Source organism: Rhinopithecus roxellana, chromosome 4 (assembly GCF_007565055.1).
Source record: "Rhinopithecus roxellana isolate Shanxi Qingling chromosome 4, ASM756505v1, whole genome shotgun sequence".
Classification (NCBI taxonomy): Eukaryota; Metazoa; Chordata; class Mammalia; order Primates; family Cercopithecidae; genus Rhinopithecus; species Rhinopithecus roxellana.
Window position 1 is genome coordinate 75,195,715 of NC_044552.1, and position 25,828 is coordinate 75,221,542.

Here is a 25,828-nt window from a genome sequence, read left to right on the forward strand (position 1 = left end):
TAGCTTTAATGAACTGTACACATGTGTTGTGGGCAGCCGCTGAGTTAATGTGTACAAACATGGTGTGTGCACACACCTGGATAGGCGCACTGCTCTGGGAATCACACAGGCTCTCCTGAACAATGATGCTGTTGTAATATTTCTTTTTGTTTTATTTGTTCAAAGTCAAACATTCACTCTCTCAGATCACCAGTGTCTTATAAGCCTGGTGTTGGCCCACACTGCTGCAGGATTGGGACAAAGAGATGATGTTACAGTCTGGTTTCTATGGCAACAGAGGAGGGGTAATGAAAACTGAAATGTTGGAAACACCCATTCTAACCATTGTGACATAATTCAGGTTATTACAAGGACGTAACTACCAAAGAAGCAGAAGTGTCATTACCTTGCAGCTCATATCGACAAAAAGCTACACTGCACATTTCTCTTAGTTGGGCTGCTAAGAGGAAGGAAACACGAAATACACACACACACACACACACACACACACGCCTCATTTTCTGCATGTAAAATGTGTGTGTTCTTTAAAAGCCAGTGGTTGGCTGGTTTTCCGGACATGATGTGGTTGAAGCTGTCATCGTAATGGAAATTCATTGCTGTAGCTATGGTAAATCGAGTTTTCTGCCTGTGCTGAATGCATTAGTCTAATGAGATGTTTGCAGCTGGAGCACAGGGCTGCTGGAGACTAACTGTGAGCTACTAACACGGGTGGAAGATAGCTTTTGCAATACTCGGTTTGCATGTGCTGAAAGTCATCTGTCTTCTGAGTCAACACTCCCGACCTGGTAAACAACCTGCTCAGGGCTCTGGTGAACAAGCTGTAGGTAAGGGAGATGCACAATTGGAGGCGTGCCGTTGACACAGGATCTTTCTCTTGTAACTGTCAGCATGACAGGTTACCTGTTTTAGTTTTTCTGGGTTGCATGCCTACCTCTATGGCAACGCACAGGAGTGTCCTGCACTAAAACCACTGAGTCCAGTAGGTAAACTTTAGTTCCTCATATGCAAAGTACAGCATTTGATTTATTAACCAGATCTCAGAGGGGAAAATGTAACAGTGAATTACATAGTTTATAAATTTGGGCTATATACATGTTCATTACTCTTTAACTCTGCATTTAAATACCTAGAAAGTTATTTTTTTCCAAATGTGAACTCAAGTAACCGGTTAGTTATTTTTTTTCCCTTCACGATAATTTTGCTTTGTTTTGCTTTTTAATTTTAAAAAATTGTAGTATGTCTTGGGATAAAAATGTTTGCCTAAAATTTGGTTATTAAAACTGGTATGTTATGAACATGTAAAAGTGTTTTTTTTTTTTTTTCAATTTAATTTGATTTCAAATATCCCAGGTAGACTATTGTACATGTCTTTGTGCTGGTATTTCCTAATTTATCAGGCATAAATAAGAATAATATTTATTGCTAGTTTCTGGTTTTAATTCGTTTTTGGGGAAAAAAACTGGTGACTATGGAGTATTAGCAGCAGTTTTCCCAAGCTCAAAATCACCTCCCTCCCAGGTGGAGTGCTGTGATTTGAACCAGCTTCCACGTGCTCCTCCCAGAGCATGAGGGGTCCTTTCCAGGTTGCTTGCTGGCTGGACAGGAGCAGTGGATGAGGCCAGGGTGCAGGCTGCTGAGCTGCTTTGCTGAGTTGAGGTGCTTGAGTCAAAGTTCTTTCCACTATCTGTGATCGTGAACGAGAGGTGTCTCCTCGCGTTGTCTCTAGATTCCATGACGGTACTCATGAGGGTTAGACAATCAGTGGCTTTCTGAGAAAGTGGTTTTTTACTGATCTCAGACACTACAGTACTTGAGAAAGTAATCCAGGCGCTTCAGAATCGGGGTGTTCTGTTGTATGCTGTTTTTCTTTCTTTTCAACCAGAGGAACCATTTTTGAAGAATGAGGAATATAGCTGCGTTTTTTTCTCCACTTTTTTTTTAAAGCAAAATAGAATATCTGGAGTGAAAGCATAAAAATGTAAAAATAACTATAAAGGAATTCTTAGTGTGTTAAACTATCTGGGGGTTATAAAATTTCTGTGGAGCATTTTTTGTGTTGCTTGGTAGAACGAGTCTGAAAAAATGAGGGGCTATTTGAGCAACAGCAGCTGGGTGAAGATTACCTGGAAAATCGGTACTGGGTGATCGTCTAAACTCAAATAAAATGTTAACGTAGAATCTTCAGTTTTAGGGAAGTTGGTGGCTGCACAATCTTGAACTTTTAAACAGGCTTTTTGACGGATTTAAAAAAAATACGAATGTGTTTTCTTTAGCTTTTTAAATTGTGTATGCAGATGAGCTCTGAAATGTTTTGGTAAATTCATCAGTTTGCCTCATTTGTGGAATTATAACAAAAGTGCAAATCCCACAAAAATCCAGTTCTTTCATGTTTAACGTGTTTACATTTCTTCCCTGTGCCCCCCAAATTACTTTTATCTTGCTGCAAAAAAAAAAAAAAAAAAAAAGAAAAGAGTAAATGAACGGTAATGGAAAGACAAGAAAACAATAAGAGAAACAAGAGTAAGTTGCTTTTCATCATTTCTTTGCTTTTGATGGTGTGTTTTCGAGGTCAGGGAAACCAGCAGAAGCAGTTTCACTTTCTGGTTCTCGACTCCTGGGGGCGAGGGTGAAAGGCTGTCTCCTCTAGCCAGCGGCAGGTAAGGTAAGCAGCTCAGCCTACAGAAAACAAGCCAGACCCAAATACTGTCACTTGCTGCAAGAACTTTTATAATGAGACTTCAAAACAATATTGACTTTAAAAAATATTCAGTAACATTTCCTATGAAAAAATTCAAGCACTACCCTAAAGTACAAACAATTTTTTAATTTTTAAAATTTGAAATGATGAGAAAATCACCTCTGTCGTTTGTGTATTTTTAATCTCAATTTTGGATCTCGAATACTTCATTTCAATACGTTTAAGGAAACTTAACTGAAGTTCCCTGAAATCATAACAAGGAATGCTCGGAGAGGAATAACCTTTCTGGGAATCTGGAGGCTGAAACGTTAGAGTGCTTCATGGGTCTGTTTACAATTTTGTGTGGCCTGAGGACACATCACACGCGTGTCCACGCATCCTTTATGACAGGCACCTTAGAGAACTTTGGGTCCAGGCAGAGGTGGTGGCTGGAGCTTGAAAGGCACTTACAGGGCCCTGTTAGGGATCTGCGGGACAATTTTCCTCCCCAAGTCCCTGCCCTTGGAAACCTCAATATCACATGGGCAGATACCAGGGAGCTGGGATGTGCCCATCTCACTCCGCAAGTCCCAAAGACCGCGGGAGGCGATGCTACCCCTCATTGGGCTGGGAGCCTTAGGATAGCAAGCATCTCCAGTGTCATTCTTCCCCTGAGCCCTCAGATTGTATTTGGGGATGGAATGGGAAAGAAGGGAAAGGAGATGAGAAAAGACCCTCTTTTAATCTAATTATCATGGAGCATAAAATCTTGTCTAACATTTTGCGGATGAAGTTTGTGAAAGCAGTTGCCTTTGGTGTGATCACATAAGCTTCTTTCTTTTGGTGGGCAAATTCGACGTTTCTAAGAAGGAACTTTTAAAACATGCCTCCTTGGACATCTTCTTTCTTCATTCTGCAATCTCTCGAAAGGCTAGTTTTAGATGTACACGTTTTTTTAATGTTTTCATTGCCTTCAAAAGCAGACAGGTGAGGCGAGACGAGGGGGATTAAAAATAGCCCCTGGGAGAGACATTAAACGGCTTGGTACAGATATAATGTAACAGAAGCCACCAGGGTATCTAGTAAATTACTCTAAATTTTAATTAATGAGTCACAAAAGCCACACCACAAGCTTTAAAAATTACCCTTTTATCAATAAGGTGATAATTAACTTTCCCTGGAATTAGCAGTTCTCTCAGCCCCGGGGCAGTACACAGCCTAGTAAGTTCTCTGGAATGCTGCCAATTTTTAACAATTGGTCTTTTGGCAAACCTACTGGATTTTAATTCAAACATCTATTGTGACATTTTCCAACGTGGTCCACAGACCATTAGGCTCACCCAAATCATGGTAAAATTTCTGAGGTCAAAAGAGTAGCTTGGAATGTTTGAATTGCATTTGAATATGTCACTTTATCTTTCTTCTTTTTTTTCTTTTCTACCTTTCCCCACCCCCAACTTCTGCATTTGCAAGAGCGCAGTACTCCAGTCTGCTGTAAATCTCTACTAGAGTCTCTGCTGTACATTGCCGTGGCGAACCCTGCATTTGTTGATTCGCCCATTGATACGCCCATACCAAGTCCGAATGCCTTGGCTGCCAGCCAGTGGGTTCTAAGCTTTTCATTGTCGTTGCACTCATCTTGGTTTCAGTTCTGGCAAGGGCTCACTCCCTGTTTTTGCAAACTCTTACCCGTGGTTTGTCAAATGCTGATCTTTAGATTGAGACTTGAAGAGGCGCTTTGGGCAGGAGGGCCATTTTGGACATGCTTACAGAGGCTTGGAATTTAGCTTCTTCTGATCTGCATATATTAATGTCTGAAGAGGCACAGCCAGGAGCATTCAGCATTGCAGAGCAGCCTTCCCCACAACAGCCCTTCTCAGACATGCACATGCACACATGCACACACATGCACACACACACACACACCCCTCCCAGTGCTGCTGTTCACTGGTGGGTGGCATTCAGGGACAGCCTCAGGAGGGACACTGCTATTTGGGTATAGCATCTGGAAGGCAAGCGGTGATGGATGCCTTCAAAAGTCAGCCTCCTCTCTTCCCTCTGGATCTTTCAAATGTTAGCATTGCTGGGCTCCTGCTTCTTTCAGCCAAGAGATGTGGCCACGGCTGGATACCGGTGACAAGGCTTCCTGCTGGGTTAAGCAGGCAGTTCTGACACAGACAAGCACATCCCTGCCTTCAGGCAGATGGGGTGGAGACCAGCAGCAAGCTGCAATTGTGCATTCTGGAATAAATCAGCACTTAGCAATCCAGAGAAGCCCTTTGCTACTGCGGAGGCGATAAAACACCTCTTGCTTCTTGGGATGATTATTTCTTGGGCTACTATTTTAGGACAGAAAGGAATTTACTACCCTGTGGCAGTTCTCACTTTGTATTAAGCTGAAAAGTCATTCCATTGAGTCCATTTGACACTCTGAAGTAATGGGAGCAGATTTTGACAGCCACATTGCATGTTTCCCAGGAGTGACTATCACTATACCAGTTTTACTAGTTGTGTTTTAGCCCAGTGATAAGAAACCATATAAACTCCTCTTTACTCTGCCACAAACTCAGACACATGCTGCCTAAATTTTCATTTGTGGGGAGGCAGATGTGCTTTTTTTTTTTTTTTTTTGGCAGTTGCATTTTTTGATCAGATAAATGCAACTCACCATTGCTGATTTTCAAGAATGATTGAACATTCCTGCAGCCAGGCTGTCTTAGTCTTTTGAGAAATTGGCTGGGCTGAGGAGTGGTCTTACTTTTTCCAGAAAACACACAAGACAGAAGCAGAGGAGTGGAGCAGGCTGTTATGAGAAAATTAGTATACCAGGAAAAAATAGTGTCAACACTGTGCTTTGAAGGTGGTGATGTTGTCTGCTTAGCCCCGTGATGGTGACTTAACTTTGGGGAGCTGAATATTTGGTAACCAAAGCCCTTGCCCTTTTCCTCTCCCTGTGCTGATCATTACAGAGAAGCCCTCATTGTTTCAAAACAGAAACATATGGCCTGAAAGTAATCCTAAAGAAATGTGCAGCCTCCCATGAAGATGAGTACTCAACTTGGGAACAAGGCAAAGAATTGCCTTGGCTGGGTCTAAATCCAGCCAAGGGAAAGTGGTATGCAGCAAAGAGGCAGTGGGATAAAACAAAGAGAAGGGAGCCTGTTCCTTCTCCCTTCCAACCGAGCACTTGACCTTCACTCTCCCTCTCACATCCCCGGTGCAGTTCAGAAAGGATTCAGTAATAGCTATGAGTACGCCCTCAGCTCATAGACCATAGGGGCCTTTTCTTTTGAATTGAAGAAAAGATTTTCTCTTCTCCTGTCCTCTTTTGTCCACAGGTCATCCTGGGACATCATCGCTCTGATGAGAAAACCAGGGTTGAACACTAAGGAGTATGTTTTTTTCCTGGTGTCTAGAGCCAGGGCCTGCCCCTCTCACCAGGCCCATGAAACACTTGGAGCTACCATGTCTAAGGCCCTGCCTTGGATGCAGCTTCAAGTTGGCCTGGGGCTGGCCTCGGGATTTTAATCCTGTTTTGACAAGGAGTCTGCCTTGGTGAATGAGCAAAGGAAGAATCAGAGAGAAAAACACAAGGCGAAAGTCTATTCCAGGGCATTCATGCTTTTGGTTTTGGAGACAGGATTTGGGGTCATGTAACTTAATTCCTTTGGGCCTAACCATTTCTGAGTGATTATAGGACTATAAGAATCATTCTCATTCTTTGTGACCTTCCAAAGAAGATGCTGACCTCTTTCCTTCACAGTTCTTTAGGATTTAGTGCCCTCATTATTGGGAAATTTTGGTGATGTCAAGGCTTTATCAAAAAATTAGCTATTAAGACATGCTGTTGATTCCAAAAAGAATAACTCACAAATGTTGCACAATGTGTTGGGTTTATTGATCAGTAAAGAATTCCACTATGGGAATAGATTTCTGTCATTTTTTCAGTCATGAGAAATCTGTGGTCATTTGTTGGATTCAAGCAAGATTTGGTTCATGCTGTTGCCATTGTGGCCTGTGCTGGGGAGTTTGCCTTGAGACTTAGGAGTCAACCCAGCAGCCATCTGCGCACTGCCCCTTGTATTGGAAATTCTCCCTTTCAGATGTCAAAGGTGCCCAAGCATATTCAACTATATCACTTTAAAGACTTCGTTTGCAAAAAAACTTCAAGTGGAAAGCTGTAGATAGCGTTAAATTTTGGTATGCAAATTACAAAGCATAGAAACAGTGGGGGGAAAAGCTGGTTCTAATGCTCGAAATCACCACCCACGGTGTGAAAACATAGCTCTTGTTTTGAGTGTCTTAACATAACTAGTACCAGAGACTTAACATAAATAAAGAGGGCAAACGGCATGGTGGGGTTGTGTTGGTGCCTGATGTGGAAATGGTTAATTGGTTCCACAGTGAGAAACTGTACAACCGTGTGTTGCTTTAATGAGACCAGGTGAGTATAATAAACTCTCTCCAGGGATGTGAAGTTAGTACTCGATTTGGGAGGTGATATGCGTGAGAATATGTGGGAACCAATGATATGATGGTATAGAGGATTGGTTCTTTCTTTCTAGGGCCCTCTCTTTTAGTTAGAAGTCATTTGGCATGAACCCAGTAAAGAAGAATAAAGCAACTAAAAGTGATCTGACAGTAGAATAAGAAAAAAGTACATCGAGTGATTTTTTTTTTCTGTTTTTTTTTGAGATGAAGTCTTCCTCTGTCACCCAGGCTGGAGTACAGTGGTGTGATCTCAGCTCATTGCAGCCTCTGCCTCCCAGGTTCAAGAGATTCCTGCCTCAGCCTCCCAAGTAGCTGGGATTACAGGTGCCCACCACCACACCCAGCTAATTTTTGTATTTTTGGTAGAGACAGGATTTCACCATGTTGGCCAGGCTGGTCTCGAGCTCCTGACGTTAGGTGATCTGCCCACCTTGGCCTCCCAAAGTGCTAGGATGAAGGCGTGAGCCACTGCACCTGGCCTACCAAAAGGTACATTCAGAAAGGTTTGTCTAATATGTATTTCCCTGGAAGCAGCCCAAATCTCTGGTCAGGTCAAATGCTGAGAAACTGAGTTCTTATTTATTGGCTTGGCTCCACAGTAGTGTGAGATTAACTGGAAGTGTAATTGTTTAGAAAACATATTTCTGGGCACAGGTTAGGTCATTGTTTTTATGACTATATTTGACATTTTCATGCCTGAAGAAAACAAAAAATTCCATTGGACCAAAGACCCAGCTGGTCCCTGTAAATTTTTAACAGCAGATAACACAGGTTATGGAACTTCTGGGACAAAGTTAAGCAAACTCAGGCCACGTTTTGGCAGAGATTTCCTGTATTCTGCGTGTGTACTTTGTGAACTGAACATCAGTTTCAGGGGTTTTCTTTCTCATCCCTGAGAGTGCAGATTTAAAACAGAGTAAGGAAACTTTATGCTGGAATCGTGGTGCCACTGAAGTCCCGGACCATTTTCCAGCTAGTTCACTCCTCTGTGAAAAAGTTAAAATGACAACTAAAACAATACGTTTGAGGGAAAAACCTCTAACATGCAAGGAAAGAGTTAAAAGCAAAAATCTATACTCTGAGAAGTGATCTCGAAGTGAATCCTGGATTCTCAGACTGAATGGGTTTCAAGGCCTCTCTCCCAGGTCAAGGCCCAAACTTCCCGCTAACGTCTCAGAAGGAGGCAGACAGCACAAGACTCTATCCTTCCATTGTTAGGAAGCCCCAGTTGTTAGCAGTTTCCTACCTTTCTTCTCCAGTACCTTCTTCCTCCTCTGAGAGCCTACTTGTGTCTTCAGAGCTGCACAGAATCCGTCTAAATGGAGCCGCACGTATTCCAATTCAGAAAAGCCAGTTTCATGGCCACCAATGTGACCTAGGGCGAGTATCGTGGCATCCCTGAGCCTCCTCTCCTCCCTGGAGATGTTCTTCCTGTCAGTCCCCACTGCTGAATGGTTCAAAGGAAACAGTATGTGGAAAACGGCTTTGTAAAGCATAAATGCTGTACGGATGATCATACACATTTGCATCAATTGAGCATTATGTGCTCAGGGATGTGGAGGGAAGCATGAAACATGCTTTATCTTACTTACCGTGTTTGATCCACACAGGAAGTCAATACAGGAGGGGCTGTTTTTACCGCCAACATACAGATGGGGAAACTGAGGCTTATATTATACATAACTAACTTATTGAGGGCCACACGGCCCTAGGAGTCTGTGAGTCTTGCCTCCTCTGGTTTGAGCAGTGGCGGGGCATCCGTCTTTTCACCTGTGAGGGTTGAAGAGAAAGAGCTCTTTCATGCTGAGCGCCAGCCTCTCCTGCTTGGCCTGGCAGGGCCACTCCAGGTCCGGCAGGTTCCAGAAAGGAAATGATTCCCTGGTGTTTCCACTTGGAAAGGCATTTTTGATCTATGGAAAATTTCTTTTAAAGCAGTGAGCTCTTAGGCCTATCAGACCCACCCCCCATTTTTATTGCAAATATATTCAAGCACCTGGTTTACAATTCTGAGGTGAAATTCCTGGATAATATAACTCACTCACACCCATAAGTTTCACGAAAAGTTAATATAATGTCATAACCAAAATATGAAGAAGAATGAGGCAAAGTATTTGCTAATTACTTCCAACGCAGGCACCTGCCTCTGGGCAATAGAACCAAGTGATCGGGGGCTGACACCTGCCCCCAGAAGCTCAGGCCGGGCCACCCCTCCAATGCAGTCTAAGTCAGAGGAGTGGGATTGGTGACTCAGATAACATGAGCTGCTGCGGGTAGTGTGATCTTCCAAAATGATACACAACTGTTGGAATTCTGAAGAAAATAAACAGTTTTCCTTTGATTTATGTACTAATGGCATTCCTGGAAAAGAAAGTGTAAAGTGTCTATTACAGCTGAGCAGAAATACCTATTGCTTATTTGTAAAATATGTTAGTCCCAGGTTCAGAAAAGCAGGGTATTTCTATACGGCGAGACAATGCTTTCATTGTGTGGGACTGCTCCATCCATGGAGGGACACCCAGCATCCCTGGTCTCTGCCCCGTAAGTGGCAGGAATCCCCACTCTGCCCCCAGCATTGTATCAGATACAACCATCACCCACACATTTCCGAAATGCCCCTCTGCAGAAGCTGTTACCATCACTGTTCAGCACTTGTGGATCAGAGCGGCCACTCATTTTACTTTCTCCTGCCTCCCCAAGCACTCTGATTAATTAAGGCTTAGAAAAAAGATGGTTCTGTTTTGCCAGTTTCCTGTATGATCACTGTGCAGAGCCCTTTCAGAGATCATGGGAGGAACTTTGGGGTGCCCTTAACATTCTAGGAAGATGCTTGCTAGTGAATTTCTTCTGAGGACTGTAGTTTTCAGAAGACCCTTTCTATCACATGTCAGCCTCCTTCAGATTATGCATAGGCTTTATCATACATATGGTGTTTTAGAAAGCACCTTTGTACTGCCTGGCACGGTGGCTCACGCTTGTAATCCCATCACTTAGGGAGGTCAAGGGTGGCGGATCACTGAGGCCAGGATTCGAGACCAGCCTGGCCAACATGGCAAAACCTCGTCTCTACTAAAAATACAAAAATTAACCAGGTGTGGTGGCACACACCTGTAATCCCAGCTACTCGGGAGGCTGAGTCCTGAGAATCGCTTGAACCTGGGAGGTGGAGGTTGCAGTGGGCCAAGATTGTGCCGTTGCACTCCAGCCTGGGTGACAGAGTGAGATCCTGTCTTAAAAACAAACAAACAAGCAACAAACAAACACCTTTGTAAAATCCTCACTATTCTGTAGGTTGGCTTAAAATGATTAACACTTTCTGAGGGACTGTGATGGTATTCACACTTACCGAGGGGCTGTGATGTTGCAGGCATTGTGGGTATCCACACCACACAACAGCCCAGAAACATATCACCATTCCATGCCACAGACCAAAAGGCAGGGATTCAGTGAGCTTAAACAAATGTACCAAGATCACCTGTTAAGTGATATAACTGGGTCTCAAATTCAGATGTGTCTGACTCTAAAACTCACACCTTTTTTCCAGTCTGACTTGCCACTTGAATTAAGTGGCTCCACAGTGAACTTTTTTATCCATGCTGTTGAAACCCCATTCTGAGGACTTTCTCCTTGTTCAATACATAAGAACGAGGTAAGGGAATAAAGATGGCTACAAATTCTTTGACATTCCTTCCATGGAGATGTGAGGTTTAACTCCCCTCTCCTTGACTGGCATGTGTTGCTTGGCTCTTAGGATTGGTGGAAGTGACCTTCCAGGATGGATACATGGAGCCTTGCAGCTCTACTGGGTCTTTGGGTGCTAGGTCTTGGAACCCTCAGTCACCACGGGACTGCCCTGGGCACCACTGCCCGGAGGCTGCCATGTGGTGAGAAGCCAAAGGCACATAGAGAGGCTCTGGAGGAAGAGACACAGAGAGAAAGAGGCAGGAGACATGGAGGGATCAGACACATGGGTGAAGAACCCATCCTGGATGTGGACTACCAAGTCCCAGCCACCCCAGCTGCTGCCACACAGACCACAGACAAACTGCCCAGGCAAGCCTCTCTGAATTCCTGACTCACAAAATGGTGAGCTATGAGAAGCTACCAAGTTTGAACTTGTACTTAATGCAGTGACTGATAACCGCAGCATGTAGTCATGGCATTCTTTCTGTTGTATTGTGCCTTATTTTTGATGCCTAAGAAAGAATGATCTTCCTGCCGAAAAAGTAGGCAAAGATTCACTATAAAATATAGTTGACCTCCATTTGGTAGAGATTGAAATGAGAGAGAGAAGTTTTTTTCCATGACCATTCTGTAAACCATTCCCCACCTCCACCTTCAAAATGTATCCAGTCACACCATCTGAAGTGTGTTTTCAGTGGGCACTGTTATTTTAATGTGCATTTAATTTTACAGTTGGTTTACATATGTACATATACATATATATATAATATTTTTAGAGATGGAGTCTCACTCTGTCACCGAGGCTACAGTGTAGTGGCACGATCTCAGCTCACTGCAGCCTCTGCCTCCCAGGCTCAAGCCATCCTCCCACCTCGGCCTCCTGAGTAACTGAGACTATAGACGCCCACCACCACCCGGAGCTAATTTTTTGTATTTTTGGTAGAGACAGGGTTTCTTCATGTTGCCAGGCTGGTCTCAAACTCCTGAACTCAAGCCATCCTCCTGCCTCCACCTTCCAAAGTGCTGGGATTATAAGCATGAGCCATCTTGCCTAGCCTATATTTATGTTTTTAACAATAAACATGTGATTTGAATTTATTAGTGTGATATAAAGTTTCATTAAAATGTATTCATTTAAATAGGCCATTTAAAGATTTAGTAAATATTAGGAATGCAGGAGGTGTACTAGTTAGGCTTCTCCAGAGAAACAGAACCAATAGGGTGTGTGTGTGCGTGTGTGTGTGTGTCTGTGTGTAAAGAGCTCTACTACTGGGAGTTGGTCAAATGATTATGGAGGTCGGGAAGTCCCCAGATCTGTGATTGGAAGCTGGAGATGCAGGGGAGTCTATGGTATAGTTCAGTTCAAAAGCCATGAGACCCAAGAAGAGCTCATGTTTTAGTTTGAGTCTAAAGGCGGAAAAGAAAATGTCCCTGCTGGAAGGCAGTCAGGCAGGGGGAGGTCCCTCTTCCCCCATGGAGGGCCAGTCTTTTTGTTCTTTTCAGGCCTTCGGTGGATTGGGTGGATTCGCTGTGGGTTGCCATCTGCTTTACTCAGGTCACCAATTCAAACGTTAATCTCTTCCAAAAACCCCCTCACAGAAACACTTGGAATAATGTTTAACCAAATACCAGGGCACCCACGGCCCAATCTAACTGACACATAAAACTAAACATCAGAGGAGGTATCGGACATGGCAAATATTACAAAGGTTGCACCCCAGGCCTGAAGCTTGGTAAGCACTGCTTTGAGCTCTAGACTGTCCCCGTCTCTGGTATGGAGGGTTTGGAGATGAAACCCTGGTGGTATTGTTCAGTTCATCTACGGGGACTGTGATCCTCTGACTGTTTTCCATAATGTCTCCTGGGAAGGTTATCTTTCATTTTCAGAGCATCTTTTAGAGACTGTCCCTGGTCGTGATTAATTCTGGGGATATTTGAGCCACCCTGCAGAATTCCAGCTGCCCTCCAGGGAGAGGGAGTTTCCCGGCAATCCACCACTGGCCACTGTGTTTATCGTCAGTGCCTCAGCTGCCCGTAGATCTGAGTTAAGTCTCCCTGCTGGCTCCCACACAGGATCACATGTCACACAAACTTGGTCCTCTAGTGAGAGAACGTCTGCCCTGGAAGTCAAGATTGTTGGAAACCCTCTCTCACTATTTAATGTTAAGTCTGGCTCAGTGATGACACAGACGAAACTGCTCAACAATTCAGATGGGATGGTTAAAATATGACATCATAGACGCTATGACCGGTCCATGTCTCACAACCATTAAGGAAGCTGGACGTTTTCATGTCCCCCTCTGGGTTCTGCTTGTTTAGATGATGCTGTTTGGCACCATCAATTTCACTTCCCCACTGCCCACTCTGTGAATTTGTGTCCAGACTGCCCCCGGAAGCAGAAGAAAAAGTCTTTAGGTCAGCAGTTTTACCTCTTTGGCCTCTTTGACTGGAAATGTCATTGCAGAACAGAAAATCATTGAGGGGAGCTTCAGAGGGGTTGAAGACACATTTTTTCCCCTTTAGGCTGATGCCTTTTGTTGGGGCCATTTTGGGCAGCCCTCAGCTTACACAAAGTGCTGCAAATCAGTATACCTGTTATTGCTGTCACTCTGTCTTCTGCTGTCTGAGACAGGAATGGAAGCACCCACCGCTTATAAAGACAAGATGTGGTAGGGCTGGAGAGAGGAGTAGGGGTAGGCTGATTCAGAAAGTAATATGAAGAACACTAGGAACCACAAAATGCAATCAAGAAAGCAGGCAAGTTCACAAAAACAAGTTGTATTTATTCTGACTATATATTAATAGGATGGAAACAGTGGTGATCTGGCTCCTGTGTTAAAGAAGAAAATGTATTTATAGTGCTGTATCAGTTTGCTAGGGCTGCCATAACAAAATCCTGCAGACAGGGTGGCTTACACAGCAAAAATTCATTTTCTAACAAAGCTAGAAGTCCAAGATCAAGGTGCCAGTGGCTCTTGTTTCTCTGAGGCCTCTCTCCTTGCCTTGCACATGGCTGCCTTCTCACTGTCCTCATACAGCCTTTCCTCGTTATGCTTCCACTCCTGATGTCTCTTCCTTTTCTTATAAAGACACCAGCCCTATTGGATTAGGGCCCCATCCTTATTATAATACCTCATTTAGGCTTAAGTATCTCTTTAAAAGCTCTATCTCCAGGCAGGGAGTGGTGGTTCACAGGTGTAATCCCAGCACTCCGGGAGGATGAGGTGGGAGGATTGCTTGAGCCCAGGAGTAGACCAGCCTGGGAAACATAGTAAGACCCCCATCTCTATAAAAAGAGAACCTAGCTCTATCTCCAATTATGTTTCACATTGGGAGTTATGACTTCAATACATGATTTTTGGGGTTGGGGGGACCAACTCAGTTTATAATAGTGTTTAAGATTTCATCTGACAGTTTAATCTATTTCCCTAGAAGCGATCAATGGTAAATGTGTTTCATAATGGCCTATTATTACTTACCAAACACCTACAATTTCTTTTTTTTTTTTTTTTTTTTTGAGACGGAGTCTCGCTCTGTCGCCCAGGCTGGAGTGCAGTGGCCGGGTCTCAGCTCACTGCAAGCTCCGCCTCCCGGGTTCACGCCATTCTCCTGCCTCAGCCTCCCGAGTAGCTGGGACTACAGGCGCCCGCCACCTCGCCCGGCTAGTTTTTTGTATTCTTTAGTAGAGACGGGGTTTCACCGTGTTTGCCAGGATGGTCTCGATCTCCTGACCTTGTGATCCGCCCGTCTCGGCCTCCCAAAGTGCTGGGATTACAGGCTTGAGCCACCGCGCCCGGCCAATTTCTTTAAATTTTAGGCCACTCACATTCCTGCTGCACTCATTCCAGATAGCCAAAGGACTTTAGGAAGGTTTCAACTCTTCCCCAGGGCAGAGAAGACATCTGTCTCCAGATCCCTTTTAAAGAAGAACTGGAATCTCCACCTGTCTCTTTCTTTCTGGTTCCCACTCAGTGCCCCTCCCTGCCCTCTTCCTGCCCACAGCGGTGCAAGTTCACAAAGTATATCCCAAGCGATGAGAGGAGGCACCAGCAAACAAACCCGCCTAGGACCAGTGAGTTTCCTGGGGCTTTGCTGGTGACATTCTCTATCCACATGTCACTTGATGTCCCTTGACTGAAGATTTCCAGGCAACTCTGGGTCCCACCCAGTATGGCAGGCAGTGTGGGGAGGGCCACAGTGAGAAGAGCAAGCCTGGGCACACTTAGAGTTGGGCTTCTTACCTGATAGCCACAGACTCCTCTTCTTCACACCTCTCAAGGTTGTGTGAGCCTCCAGAACAGAGGCTGATGCTCACAGTGGCCAGCACCAGGGCTCTTCGCTATCTGCCCACAAGCAGCCAGCCTCTCTCTGTTTGCTAACTGCCCCCTCCCCCTGACCACGTGAGCACAGTGCCTGGCATAGACACCCATGGGTTTTTCAGAGGGCTCAATGAATGTAGAGAACACCAGGAAACACAAAATGCAATCAGTAAAAACAGGCAATCCTCCCACCTCAGTCTCCCCAAATGATGGGATTATGGCTGTCAATGGAGAGAGAGAGGGCAGTGAATAATTATGTCAGGGGTTAGGCACTTGATGGCTTTCTCGACTAGCCTACCTGCATTCTGGTTTTGAATTTCAACTGTTTTAATGGACATCTCCACCTACCTGTTCTACAGGCATCCTGAACTCAACGTTTCCAAAACTGGACTCATCATTGCTCCCTTCCCCATATCTTCCCTTTCTCCTTTATTCTGTCTTCATTAAAGGTATCACTGCTTCCCCAGCTATCCAAGGTAACAGTTTTAGAATCCCAAACTCTCCTCACCCTGTGCCCTCCAATTGGGAAATAGGTCCTGATGGATGTTACTTTCAGAAAAGTTTTCTGCATTCTCCCTTTCTCCATCCACCCCTTGGTGGCCCTTCCTCAGGCTTTCATTAGCACCTTTCACAGGGACCACCACGATGGCCTCCTGCCCTGCTTCTCTGCCTGTATTTTCTCCTCCCTTTAACCCACTTCACACATTGCACTAAGGTTATCTTTATAAGATGCAGTTCTGATCATCTTAGTCCATTTGTATTGCTAGGACAAAATACACTAGGCTGGGTAATTTATAAACAACAGAAATTGATTTCTCAAGGTTCTGAAGGCTGGGAAGTCCAAGACCGAGGTGCCAGCAGGACTGGTGGCTGAAAGGGCTGCTGTCTGCTTACAAGACGGCGCCTTGTTGCTGCATCCTCTAGAGGGGACAAATGCAGTGTCCTCACATGGCAGAAGGGATGGAAGGGCAAGAGAGTGCTCCCTTCAACCTCAAGCCCTTTGATAAGGGCACTAAGGGATCTGCTCTCATGACTTAATTATCTCCCAGAAGCCATACCTCTAAATACTGTTGCATTGTGAGTTAAGTTTCAACATGAATTTTGGAGGGGACACTATCATTCAAACCACAGCACTGATCTACTCACCCTAGTGCTTAATAATCTCAGATAGATTCCATTGCTCACACTGATGGTTGCCAAATGTTTTGCCTGTGTTCTCCATTAAGTCATCCCAATGCACATATATATTATTTATAATTATTTAATTATTAAAATATTCTTGAGTACACATCCCCAACATATGTATATTTATGTATATTGAAAGATTACCTACATACCAGTATATTAATGCATTATGCACATTTTAAAACATACACAAAAATAGAAATGAAAAAGGCCACATGAGCCTTTTGCCCTTCCCTGAACATTCTCAAAGCCTCTGCGTTTTTTCCGTTTTCTCTTCCCATGTCCTGGAGTTCTCTTTTCTCACTTCTCCATGTGATGAAGTTCTGTGTGTCCTTCAAGACAGCACTCTAGGCTGGGCACAGTGGCTCACGCTTGTAATCCCAGTACTTTGGGAGGCCGAGGTGGGAGGATTGCTTGAGGCCAGGAGTTTGAGACCAGCCTGGGCAACATGGTGAGACCCCATCTCTACAGGGAAAGAAACAAAAAACAAAAACAAAAAGCAAACGAGCACTCTTTACCTCACCCCTGGGACCCTGGCTCTCCACACAGACTGCCTTGGTGCCATCTTTATATATAGTGTTTAGAGCCTTCATCTTCTCTTGCTGCATGATTTGATAGTATCTTCCTGATGGGCAAGGAGGAAGACGGAAGGTTTTGGGGTGTATGTCATGGTGGTTGCCAAGAACAAGTTGTCATAGTAACATATCTTTCCTTCCTTGTGAAACATTCCAAAGAGGTTTTCTTCCTCTTTGGCTTTCCTCTGACTCTGGGGAATACATCCCATCCCCTGCAGAGGAGTTGCAGAAGCAGGCAGTCAGACAGACACCAAGGGTGGGGCGTAATTGAGCGAGATGTGCAAAAGTCAACTCAATTCCAAATATCAAGCAATTAGGCTAATGTGATTTAGAACAACGTGATCAGTGAAGTTTGTGTTTATGCTCCCCTCAGACTGTAATTAATTCATGGAAGTGTTGTAGGTTGCTAAATTTTGTAAACGGTAATAGAACTGTTCTTTGAAATAAAAGCAGTGGCAACAACCTAGTCATTTTACAGTAGCATGAATGGAAGATAATTACAGTTTGAGAGAATGTAGCCCCCTTTCCGTGCAAGAACAGGAATGGATTGTCTTCTGCTGGGAGCTGCTGTGAGCACAAATTGCAAACAAAGTTTATGTGCTCCGCGGGGAAATGGCAGAGCATTTTCCCCATATAGCCGAGGAGAGTGCTTAACTCACTTTTTAGATATTTCTACCAGTGTCCTACAGGGAATTGTGCTAATAAATATGACAATAACTTTGTAATGGGACAAGAAAGGCTGACACAGCGTTTTGTTAATTTGTGTTCAACATTTGCTGGGAGCTTTGTAACCCCTGAGCAATGAAACAGGAGCATATTGGTTGGACTGCAGGCATTTTAATTAGAGGTCCTGGGAATATCTCTGTGCTGTGGCAGCTAGATAAGACCTGGCCCCTCAAAGTTTACCCAAGGCGAACTTCCCTCCTGGCCCTCAGCGGCCATTAAAAGGTCTTGCTAGAGGAAGGGACCTGGGGGAGGCAGTGCAAAATTTCTGAGGGGAGGAGAAAGATGCCTGGTGGGCTGGCATCCAACAGCAATTAGCTACTCAGCTGTCAGCGCCCAGAGCCCTTGTTTTAACAAAGTGGTGGCAAAGTTTGACAGAAATGGCTTGACACCATGATGGATCCCAAAGCATTTTGTAAAAGGGTCTTTTTACTCTTGCTACCTTTTCATCATCTGGCTTAAATACAATGGAACAATAAAGGCATCATAAATCAAAAGCTGTTAGCACACATGGCCTCTGAAATTTATGGGTATTAAGTCAAAAAAAAAAAAAAAACAGGAATATTTCATCAAATTATTTTTCCAGTCTCTTAAGACTCATTTAAATTTCCCTCCTCTCCCTACCCTGGTGCTGCCAACTATTTCATGCACAGGAGCACCTGAGCCCAGGGTGGAGGGAGCCAACTCTGCCAGCGGGCAGGCGGTTCATTCCCATGAGGTGGGGCCTGAAGCTCTGCCCAGCTGCAGGCACCACATGGGCAAACAGCCAAGAATCTAGAGAAACAGATGGCAGCTGCCCATGGGTCAGTGATGCAGCTTTGGGAATGACCGTGTCCATCCACACTAAACCTCCATCCTCACCTCTTTCACCATGAGTCCTGGGGCTGGGAGTAGGAGCTCCAGTGGCAGATGGCGAGATTATTTGGAGGTAAGGGGCCCAATGCCAGGCTGGGTTGGGGACTAAATAATCAAAGCCAGTCACTTCTGTGATGGTCCAGTGCCAGCTTTGGAGGCCCAATGCTAAGTCCTGGAAGGCCCAGTGCAGAATAGTGGGCCCACCAGAGGCCAGCATTAAGGAGCAGAATCCCCATTATGCTCTGGGTAGTGGCTGATAGAGCTCACCATGCCAGTGGAGAAGAAGAAACCGGTTGGTGGCGTTACTTATATTTGTTAATTAGTGAGCCTGACACATAATTATTAAGCATCAATGGTAGGCAAGGCACATGGAACAATTCATCCCGATGTGCAGAGACACAAAGTCAGATCAGTATCCAAAGGGCCAGAAGTCGGCTTCCTGCCCTTCAAGGATCACCTCCTCCAGGAAGCCTGTACAGGTTGCTATGAGGAGCAGATGAGCATATGCTGAACACTCTGAATATAATATGGATTGTCAGACTGAGCCCTTGCTCATTGTTTATTAGGGGGGGAATCTCTGTTTTGATTGTCCTTGAGTTGAGAAGGGACTCTTAAGTTGGAAGCTTTCTGGACCCTTGTTGTGTGGCAAAAGTAGAAGGCAGTTGGCACAGGTGCCTCTACGGCATCACCTGGCCCTGTGGTAAATCCTATCTTATTAAATGAGGAAAGAAGAGAAGAGAAGTGGTGTCTCCTTAGCCACTTCTCTGAGCTTGATGGGGATATATGACTCAAGAACTCATAATCATGACCTCCATGACAATCCCTCGGCTCACAGGTTCTGTGACCCCGATCCATCCGGCTCTCCTTGGAGGTAATGTCTGTCAAATTTCAATGCCATTGTTCTTATTATAATTAGGGATATCGTATTTCAGAACCAGGCTGGTTTTTCATCAGGCCTCATTGCCAGTATTACAGCTGCTTTGTGCTTTTAGATCTGAGGGCCTATAAAACAGCTCACCACATATGTACAACTTTACGTCACTCTTCATTGAGCTAAGTTGGAAAATTTATAGTTCTAAAAACACAGAATCAAGTTGAAAATGTGGCTTTGGCTGAGTCTGGGCATAATTGGGGTTTTCAAGTATAGTTTGACAGCTTTCATGTAACAGAAACATCAGGGCCCGTAAAATCAGGCCAGTGTCAGGATTTCAGGTGTATGAAGTATTTCAGTAGTGGCTGCCATTCTTCACTTTCATTTAAATGGGGGTATGAAAATGGAAGGATATGATGTTTTCAAAAGGCCACAATCTCAGTCCTCCTCACAATTCGTGAGAATAAGCATGCTGCTACAAAAGATGGTATCTGATGATTTCTCATTTATTCATTTAGACTTTGTTATCCCTGTATTTTAGGCACTGTCTTAGAATAAAAGATAAGTAGGGTGTGAGCCTAGCCTTCATGGAGCTGATGGTGTAGCAGAGGGGTTAGCAAACATTTTCTATAAAGGGCCAAATAGAGAACATTTCAGATTTGGGGGCCATATGGTTTTGATGGCACCACCCTCGACAGTCACCCCATGCCGGCTCCACACCCCTAACTCTCCAGTACTCACTTCCTCCCTCAAGCCTACTGATCCCTCTTTTTGCTTCCTATAGCCATTATTTCCTCACCTGCAAAATAGGTAGGAATGCCTCCAGCACAGGCTTATTGTGAGGATGAGCTGAGTTGATGGACTGTGTAAAGCCCTCATTTGGGCTCTGGCTGCCACTTTGTTTAGTTTCAAGACAGGGTCTCACTCTGTTGCTCAAGCTGGAGTACAGTGGTGCGAACACAGCTCATTGCAGCCTTGAGCTCCAGGCCTCGAGAGAGCCTCCTGCCTCAGCCTCCCAAGTAGCTGGGACCACAGGGTCACACCATCATGCCTGGAAAATTTTTTCATTTTCGTAGTCTCACTGTGTTGCCCAGGCTGGTCTCAAACTCCTAGGCTCAAGCAATCCTTCTGCTTTGGCCTCTCAATGTGCTGGGTTTACAGGTGAGCCCAGCCCTGGCTGCTACACTTTATCCTTTCCAGAGATTTTTTTAAAAAGGGACTACTGGATAATATTCTCTGCTAGGCGACGATGTTTGGAGAGCTAAGCCAATTTTAAAAATTAAATAGGTGTGTGTGTGTGTGTGTGTGTACATATATACACATAGGTATAAAATATTGTGTTTTGATTCTGAAAATTAGATGTACTTGGAATGCAAATTGCAACATATTGCAATTTGATTCTGGCCCACATTCTCTCCTGGCCCCTCCAGACTCTCCTTTGGGCACCCTGCATCTGAAAGGCTGAAATTAAAATTAAGAAGTGGAACCCTGGATCCCATCTTGCCTTCCCATGGGCACCTGGCCTTGGGGCCTGGCCTCCAGTAACTATGGGCATCCTGCCAGGGCTTATTTTGTAGCAGACCTTTTTCTTTAATTATATTTTTGAGTTACATAAGTTGTGCACACACACACACACACACACATGTTCATGTTTAAAATGCAAATTAGTAAATTAGTACAGAATTCACAAAGCTGTGCTCTCCATCTAGCAGCTAGAGTGAGCCTTTTAAAATGAGTCAGATCACATTTCTGCTCAGTTCAGAAATGCCCAGTGACTCCACATCTTGCTCAGAAAAAGAGCCAATGCTTTTAAGTGGCCTGCAAGACACTCTGTACTCCGCCCCCACTTCTCTCCCACCCCATTTCCTACCCCTCCTTTCCTCTATCACTGTGCACCCACTACCCTGGCCCCCTGACTGTCTTCAAACTGTCCACCACAGGACTTTTGCACTTGCTGGTTTCTCTGCCTGGAACGTTCTTCACTCCCATATGCCCATAGCTTTAAGTTTCTTGAAAGTCTGTGCTCAAATATACCTTAGTGAGACCGAGGCCATCAATGTCAAATAACATGCCCACTGCCATCATGCTCTATCCCCCTTAATCTAATTTATTCTTGTAATATTTATCATCACCTGACTTGCTGTATGTCATTTGGTTGTTTATTGTCTGTCTCTCACAAATATGAGTTCCTGAGAACAGTGACGTTTTGTTGTTGCTCGTACTGCATCCTCAGTGGCCAGAACATTGGCACATAGGAGGCACTTGAGAAATATTTGTTGAGTAAAGAAATGAAAAGGCTGGGCGTGGTGGCACATGCCTGTAATCCCAGCACTTTGGGAGGCCGAGGCGGGCAGATCATGAGGCTAGGAAATCAAGACCATCCTGGCTAACATGGCGAAACCCCGTCCCTACTAAAAATACAAAAAAAAAAAAAAAAAAAAAATAGCCGGGTGTGGTGGTGGGTGTCTGTAATCTCAGCTACTAAGGAGGCTGAGGCAGGAGAATCACTTGAACCCAGGAGGCGGAGGTTGCAATGAGCCAAGATCCAGCCTGGGCGACAGAGCAACGCTTCGCCTCAGAAAAAAAAAAAAAAAAAAAAAAAAGAAATGAATAATGAAGACTGTAGCCAAAAGTCAGAATTTCTTTCTACACCCTCCATGTGCTAACCCCCATTCCACATTTCTCAGTCATAAGCCCTGTGAGCAACATATCCTTCCAGGAATTTTCTTTGCATATGCAAGAATACCTAGAAGCTTCTGCTTCCAGTTGGGATGTAGAAGGATGTGAAAGACGTTTGGTCTTGGGAAGCCCCAAGAAAAACCTGGAGAAATTAAAACCATACTTTTCTATGAGACCAGTGAAAAGAAATGGACACAAAAAAACCTTGATGGACTCTATTCTGGAGAGAAATGAGCTCTTCCTAGGATTAGCAGAGTTATAGGTTCCATACCTGGGCGGGGGGCGGGTAGGCAGGCATAGGTGGATGGAGGACTGGAGTCTCGCCAAGGAGATGCCCTCTGAGCCATCTGGGAGGATGACTTTGTATGTACCTAGCCAGAAAAGGGAGGTGGGAAAGGGATTATGGGAGTCGGGAATTGTGTGTATAAAGATAGTGCTGTCTGGAGAACAATGAGAGTGTGACCTGGGTCTGCAATGGAAGAGTGGGCTTACCATAGACAGAGAATTCACGAGGAGAAATCATGTGGGCTTTACATAACAGCATGTGCTACTAGAAGGGACTGGAATCCGAAGGACCCTCAGATTCAGTCAGAAGACATAAACCACATCGGCAATTGGAATAGGGAAGCTTTAATATAAAAAACTCTTAAGTGTAATGCAGAGAGCAGTAACTACTCTGAAAGTTGAAAGAAAAGTAAATGATGAAGGAACTCAGAAACCCAGAAGAGGGGAGCCCCTGCAAGGTTGAGATTCAGACTTCTGTCCGTGGACAGGGCAAGTTGACTGATACTGGGGAGCACTTGCTGCTAAACCAAATAACTGCCCTCGTCTGTTCCACACTGCCAGGACCCTTGCTTATTGATTTCCTTGCCACCAAGTAGAAAAATATAACATTGGAAGAAGAAAAAGTCATTTTTGCCTCCTCCAGATTTGCAATGTGGCTCCAATGCCCTCTATTGACAGGACCTAACATTAAGCCAACTGGCAAAGCAGTAGTGTCTGCAGAATTGGGCCCCAGTATCACAGAGAGGGGAAAGAAAGATGGATTTGTTGCTGAAAAGCAATAAATTCTTAAGTGGCACAAAACACATACACAAAAAAACACAAATTCATTTTTAAAAGACCCCAGACCTCCCCCTTTCTGAATTTTGCTGAGAAAGGACCAGTGAAGGAGAGGCTAATAGGCAGATAAAAATCACATCTTTTCCTACATTCTTCTGGTTTTTGCATCCTGGGACTCTCGCAGGAGTGGAAATCAAAGGTAAACAAAAAATAGATGAGACTGGTTGGGTACTGGGCAAAGGACAGGTGAACTCAATCTAAATAAAGCTGCACTTGGCACTAGCATCACTCAATTGTAGGCAAATTTGAATAGCCCCTAGATAGAGAAAAGGGTTTGCGACTCTGGGAAAGAAACCAAATCAAGCAAAAAAATCTACTGTTTAACACATTTTTTGGAGTTTAATTTTTGTTTAATTAGACATGTAAAGAAGAGGAAAATGTTACCCATGGTCAAGAAAAATATAGACAACAGGAGCATATCCATGCTGAGGGCAGTGGTGTGTGTGCCTATAGTCTATTCCAGCTACTCGGGAGGCTGAGGAGGGAGAATGGCTTGAACCCAGGAGTTCAAGACCAGCTTGGGGAACAAATTGAGACTCCCCCCATCTCAAAACAACAAAACAAAACAAAAACAAAAAACCACATTCCCACTGTGGATTCAATACTAGAAAAAAAAAAAAAAAGGAACATATCCACAGTGGACCTAGATATTGCAATGATCAGATAATGGACTTTAAAACAAGTATTTTAAATATGTTAAATAATTTAAAGAAAAGAGATGGATATTTTAGAAAAGAAATGGCAACTCTAAAGATAAAAACAAGTAGAAATTGAAATTCTAACACTGAAAAATACAATATAAGACATAAAAATCACTGGATGGGCTTAGCAACAGATTAGCCACTGAAGAACAAAGTATAAGTGAACTTGAGCCAAGAAAGAAAGCAATGATGTATAGGCAAAAAGCAGAGATGAAAATAAATTATAAAAAAATTAATTCAAAAGAAAGTAGGAAAAGAGAAAAAAGGACAAAAGTAAGCAAATAGAAAGATGGTAGACTTAAGCTCAAGTCTATCATCTATCAATAACTACATAAAATATAAATGGAGCAAACACTTATATTAAAAGGCAGAGATTATCAGACTGAATAACAAAAACAAGATCCAACTATGTTGGCTACAAGAGACAGACTTTTTATACAAAATTACAGGTAGGTTACAAGTAAGAGATCAATAAAAGATACTGAGCAAACATTTATCATAAGAAAGATGAAGTTACCATAGCAATATCATACAAAGTAGACTTAAAGACAAGCAGTTTTATCAGAAATAAAGAGGGACACTCATAATAATAAAAGAGTCCAACCATCAAGAAGACATGAAACTCTTAATGTATTTGTACTATAATAACAGAGCTTCAAAATACATGTAGCAAAAACATACAGAAATAAAGGGACAAATAGGCAATTTCACAATTACGGTTGCAGATTTTAACACTGCACTTTTAGCAACTGCTGGAACAACTGAAATATTTACCTGGGTATAGAGGATTTGAAAAGCACTATCGACTAACTTAACTGATAGGTATTTATAGAACACTATACAACTACAGAATACACATTCTTTTCAAATGCACACGGAACATTCACCAACATAGACAATAAGCTGGGCCATAAAACAAGTCTCAATACATTTCAAGGGACTGAGATCATGCAGAGTGTTTTAGAAGTCAATAGCAGAAACATCAGGGAAACCCCAAATATGTAGAAATTAAAACATACTACCAAATAACCCTTGGGTGAAGGAAGAAATCACCAGGAAAATTAGAAAATATTTTGAACTGATAAAAACAGAAAAGAAAGCTCAGCATACTAAAATTTGTTGAATGTGACTAAAGTAGCGAGAAGAGGGGAATTTGTGTTTAAATATTCATATTAGAAAAGGAAAAAGATCTAAAATCAATTATTTAGGCTTCCACCTTAAGAAGCTAGAGAAAGAGGAGTAAATTAAGTCCAAAGTAGAAAAAAGGAAGCCATCAAATTAAGGGCAAAAATCAATAGACTAAAAATCAGACAATAGAGAAACAATGGCAAATCAAAAGTTCTTTGAACAGATCAATAAACAAGATCGATAACACCAAACAAAATTGATCAAGAAAAAGAAAGAAAAATGCAGATTACCAGCAGAGGAATGAAAGAGGAGGAGGCATATCTACCTCACTAAGAATATTACAATAATAATTAGGAAGTATTATAAACAATTTATGTTAATAAACTCACAACAAATTGTTTGAAAAACCCAACTGACCAAATCTGACATAAGATGAAATAGAAAACCAGAAAAACCTTCTATACTAAAAAAAAAACGAATTTGTAATTAAAAACTTTTCCATAAAAAGACTTTTAGACTCAGATGACTTCTGTGTGAATTCTATCAAATACTTGAGGGAGAAATAATAGATGTTATATATGCTCTTTGAGGAAACAGAGACAGAAGAAACACTTCTTATTTCTTTGTTGTTGCTTTGAGGCCACCGTAATCCTGTCATCAAACTTGACAAGGATACTATAAGAAAAGAAAATTGTAAACCAACATCCTTTATGCACGTAGATGCAAAAATCCTTAAGAAATTATTAGCAAATAAAATTCATCAACTCATACAATGGATAGCATGTCATAATCTACTGGAATTTACTTCAGGAATGCAAGCT

General features: G+C 43.3%; 1 protein-coding gene across 16 annotated transcripts in view; it reads left to right on the forward strand.

Annotated features, from left to right (window-relative positions):
• The first annotated feature begins 506 nt into the window (after positions 1 to 506).
• Positions 507 to 25,828, forward strand: part of SCML4 (Scm polycomb group protein like 4) — a 126,143-nt gene continuing 100,821 nt past the window's right edge. For 7 of the 16 annotated variants that reach the window (XM_030928324.1, XM_030928329.1, XM_030928323.1 and 4 more), the window contains exon 1: positions 507 to 607. In XM_030928324.1, the coding sequence (XP_030784184.1) occupies positions 583 to 607 (25 nt within the window). In that variant the 5' untranslated portion in view covers positions 507 to 582. The other 9 variants (XM_010382487.2, XM_030928318.1, XM_030928326.1 and 6 more) reach the window with 6 other exon arrangements.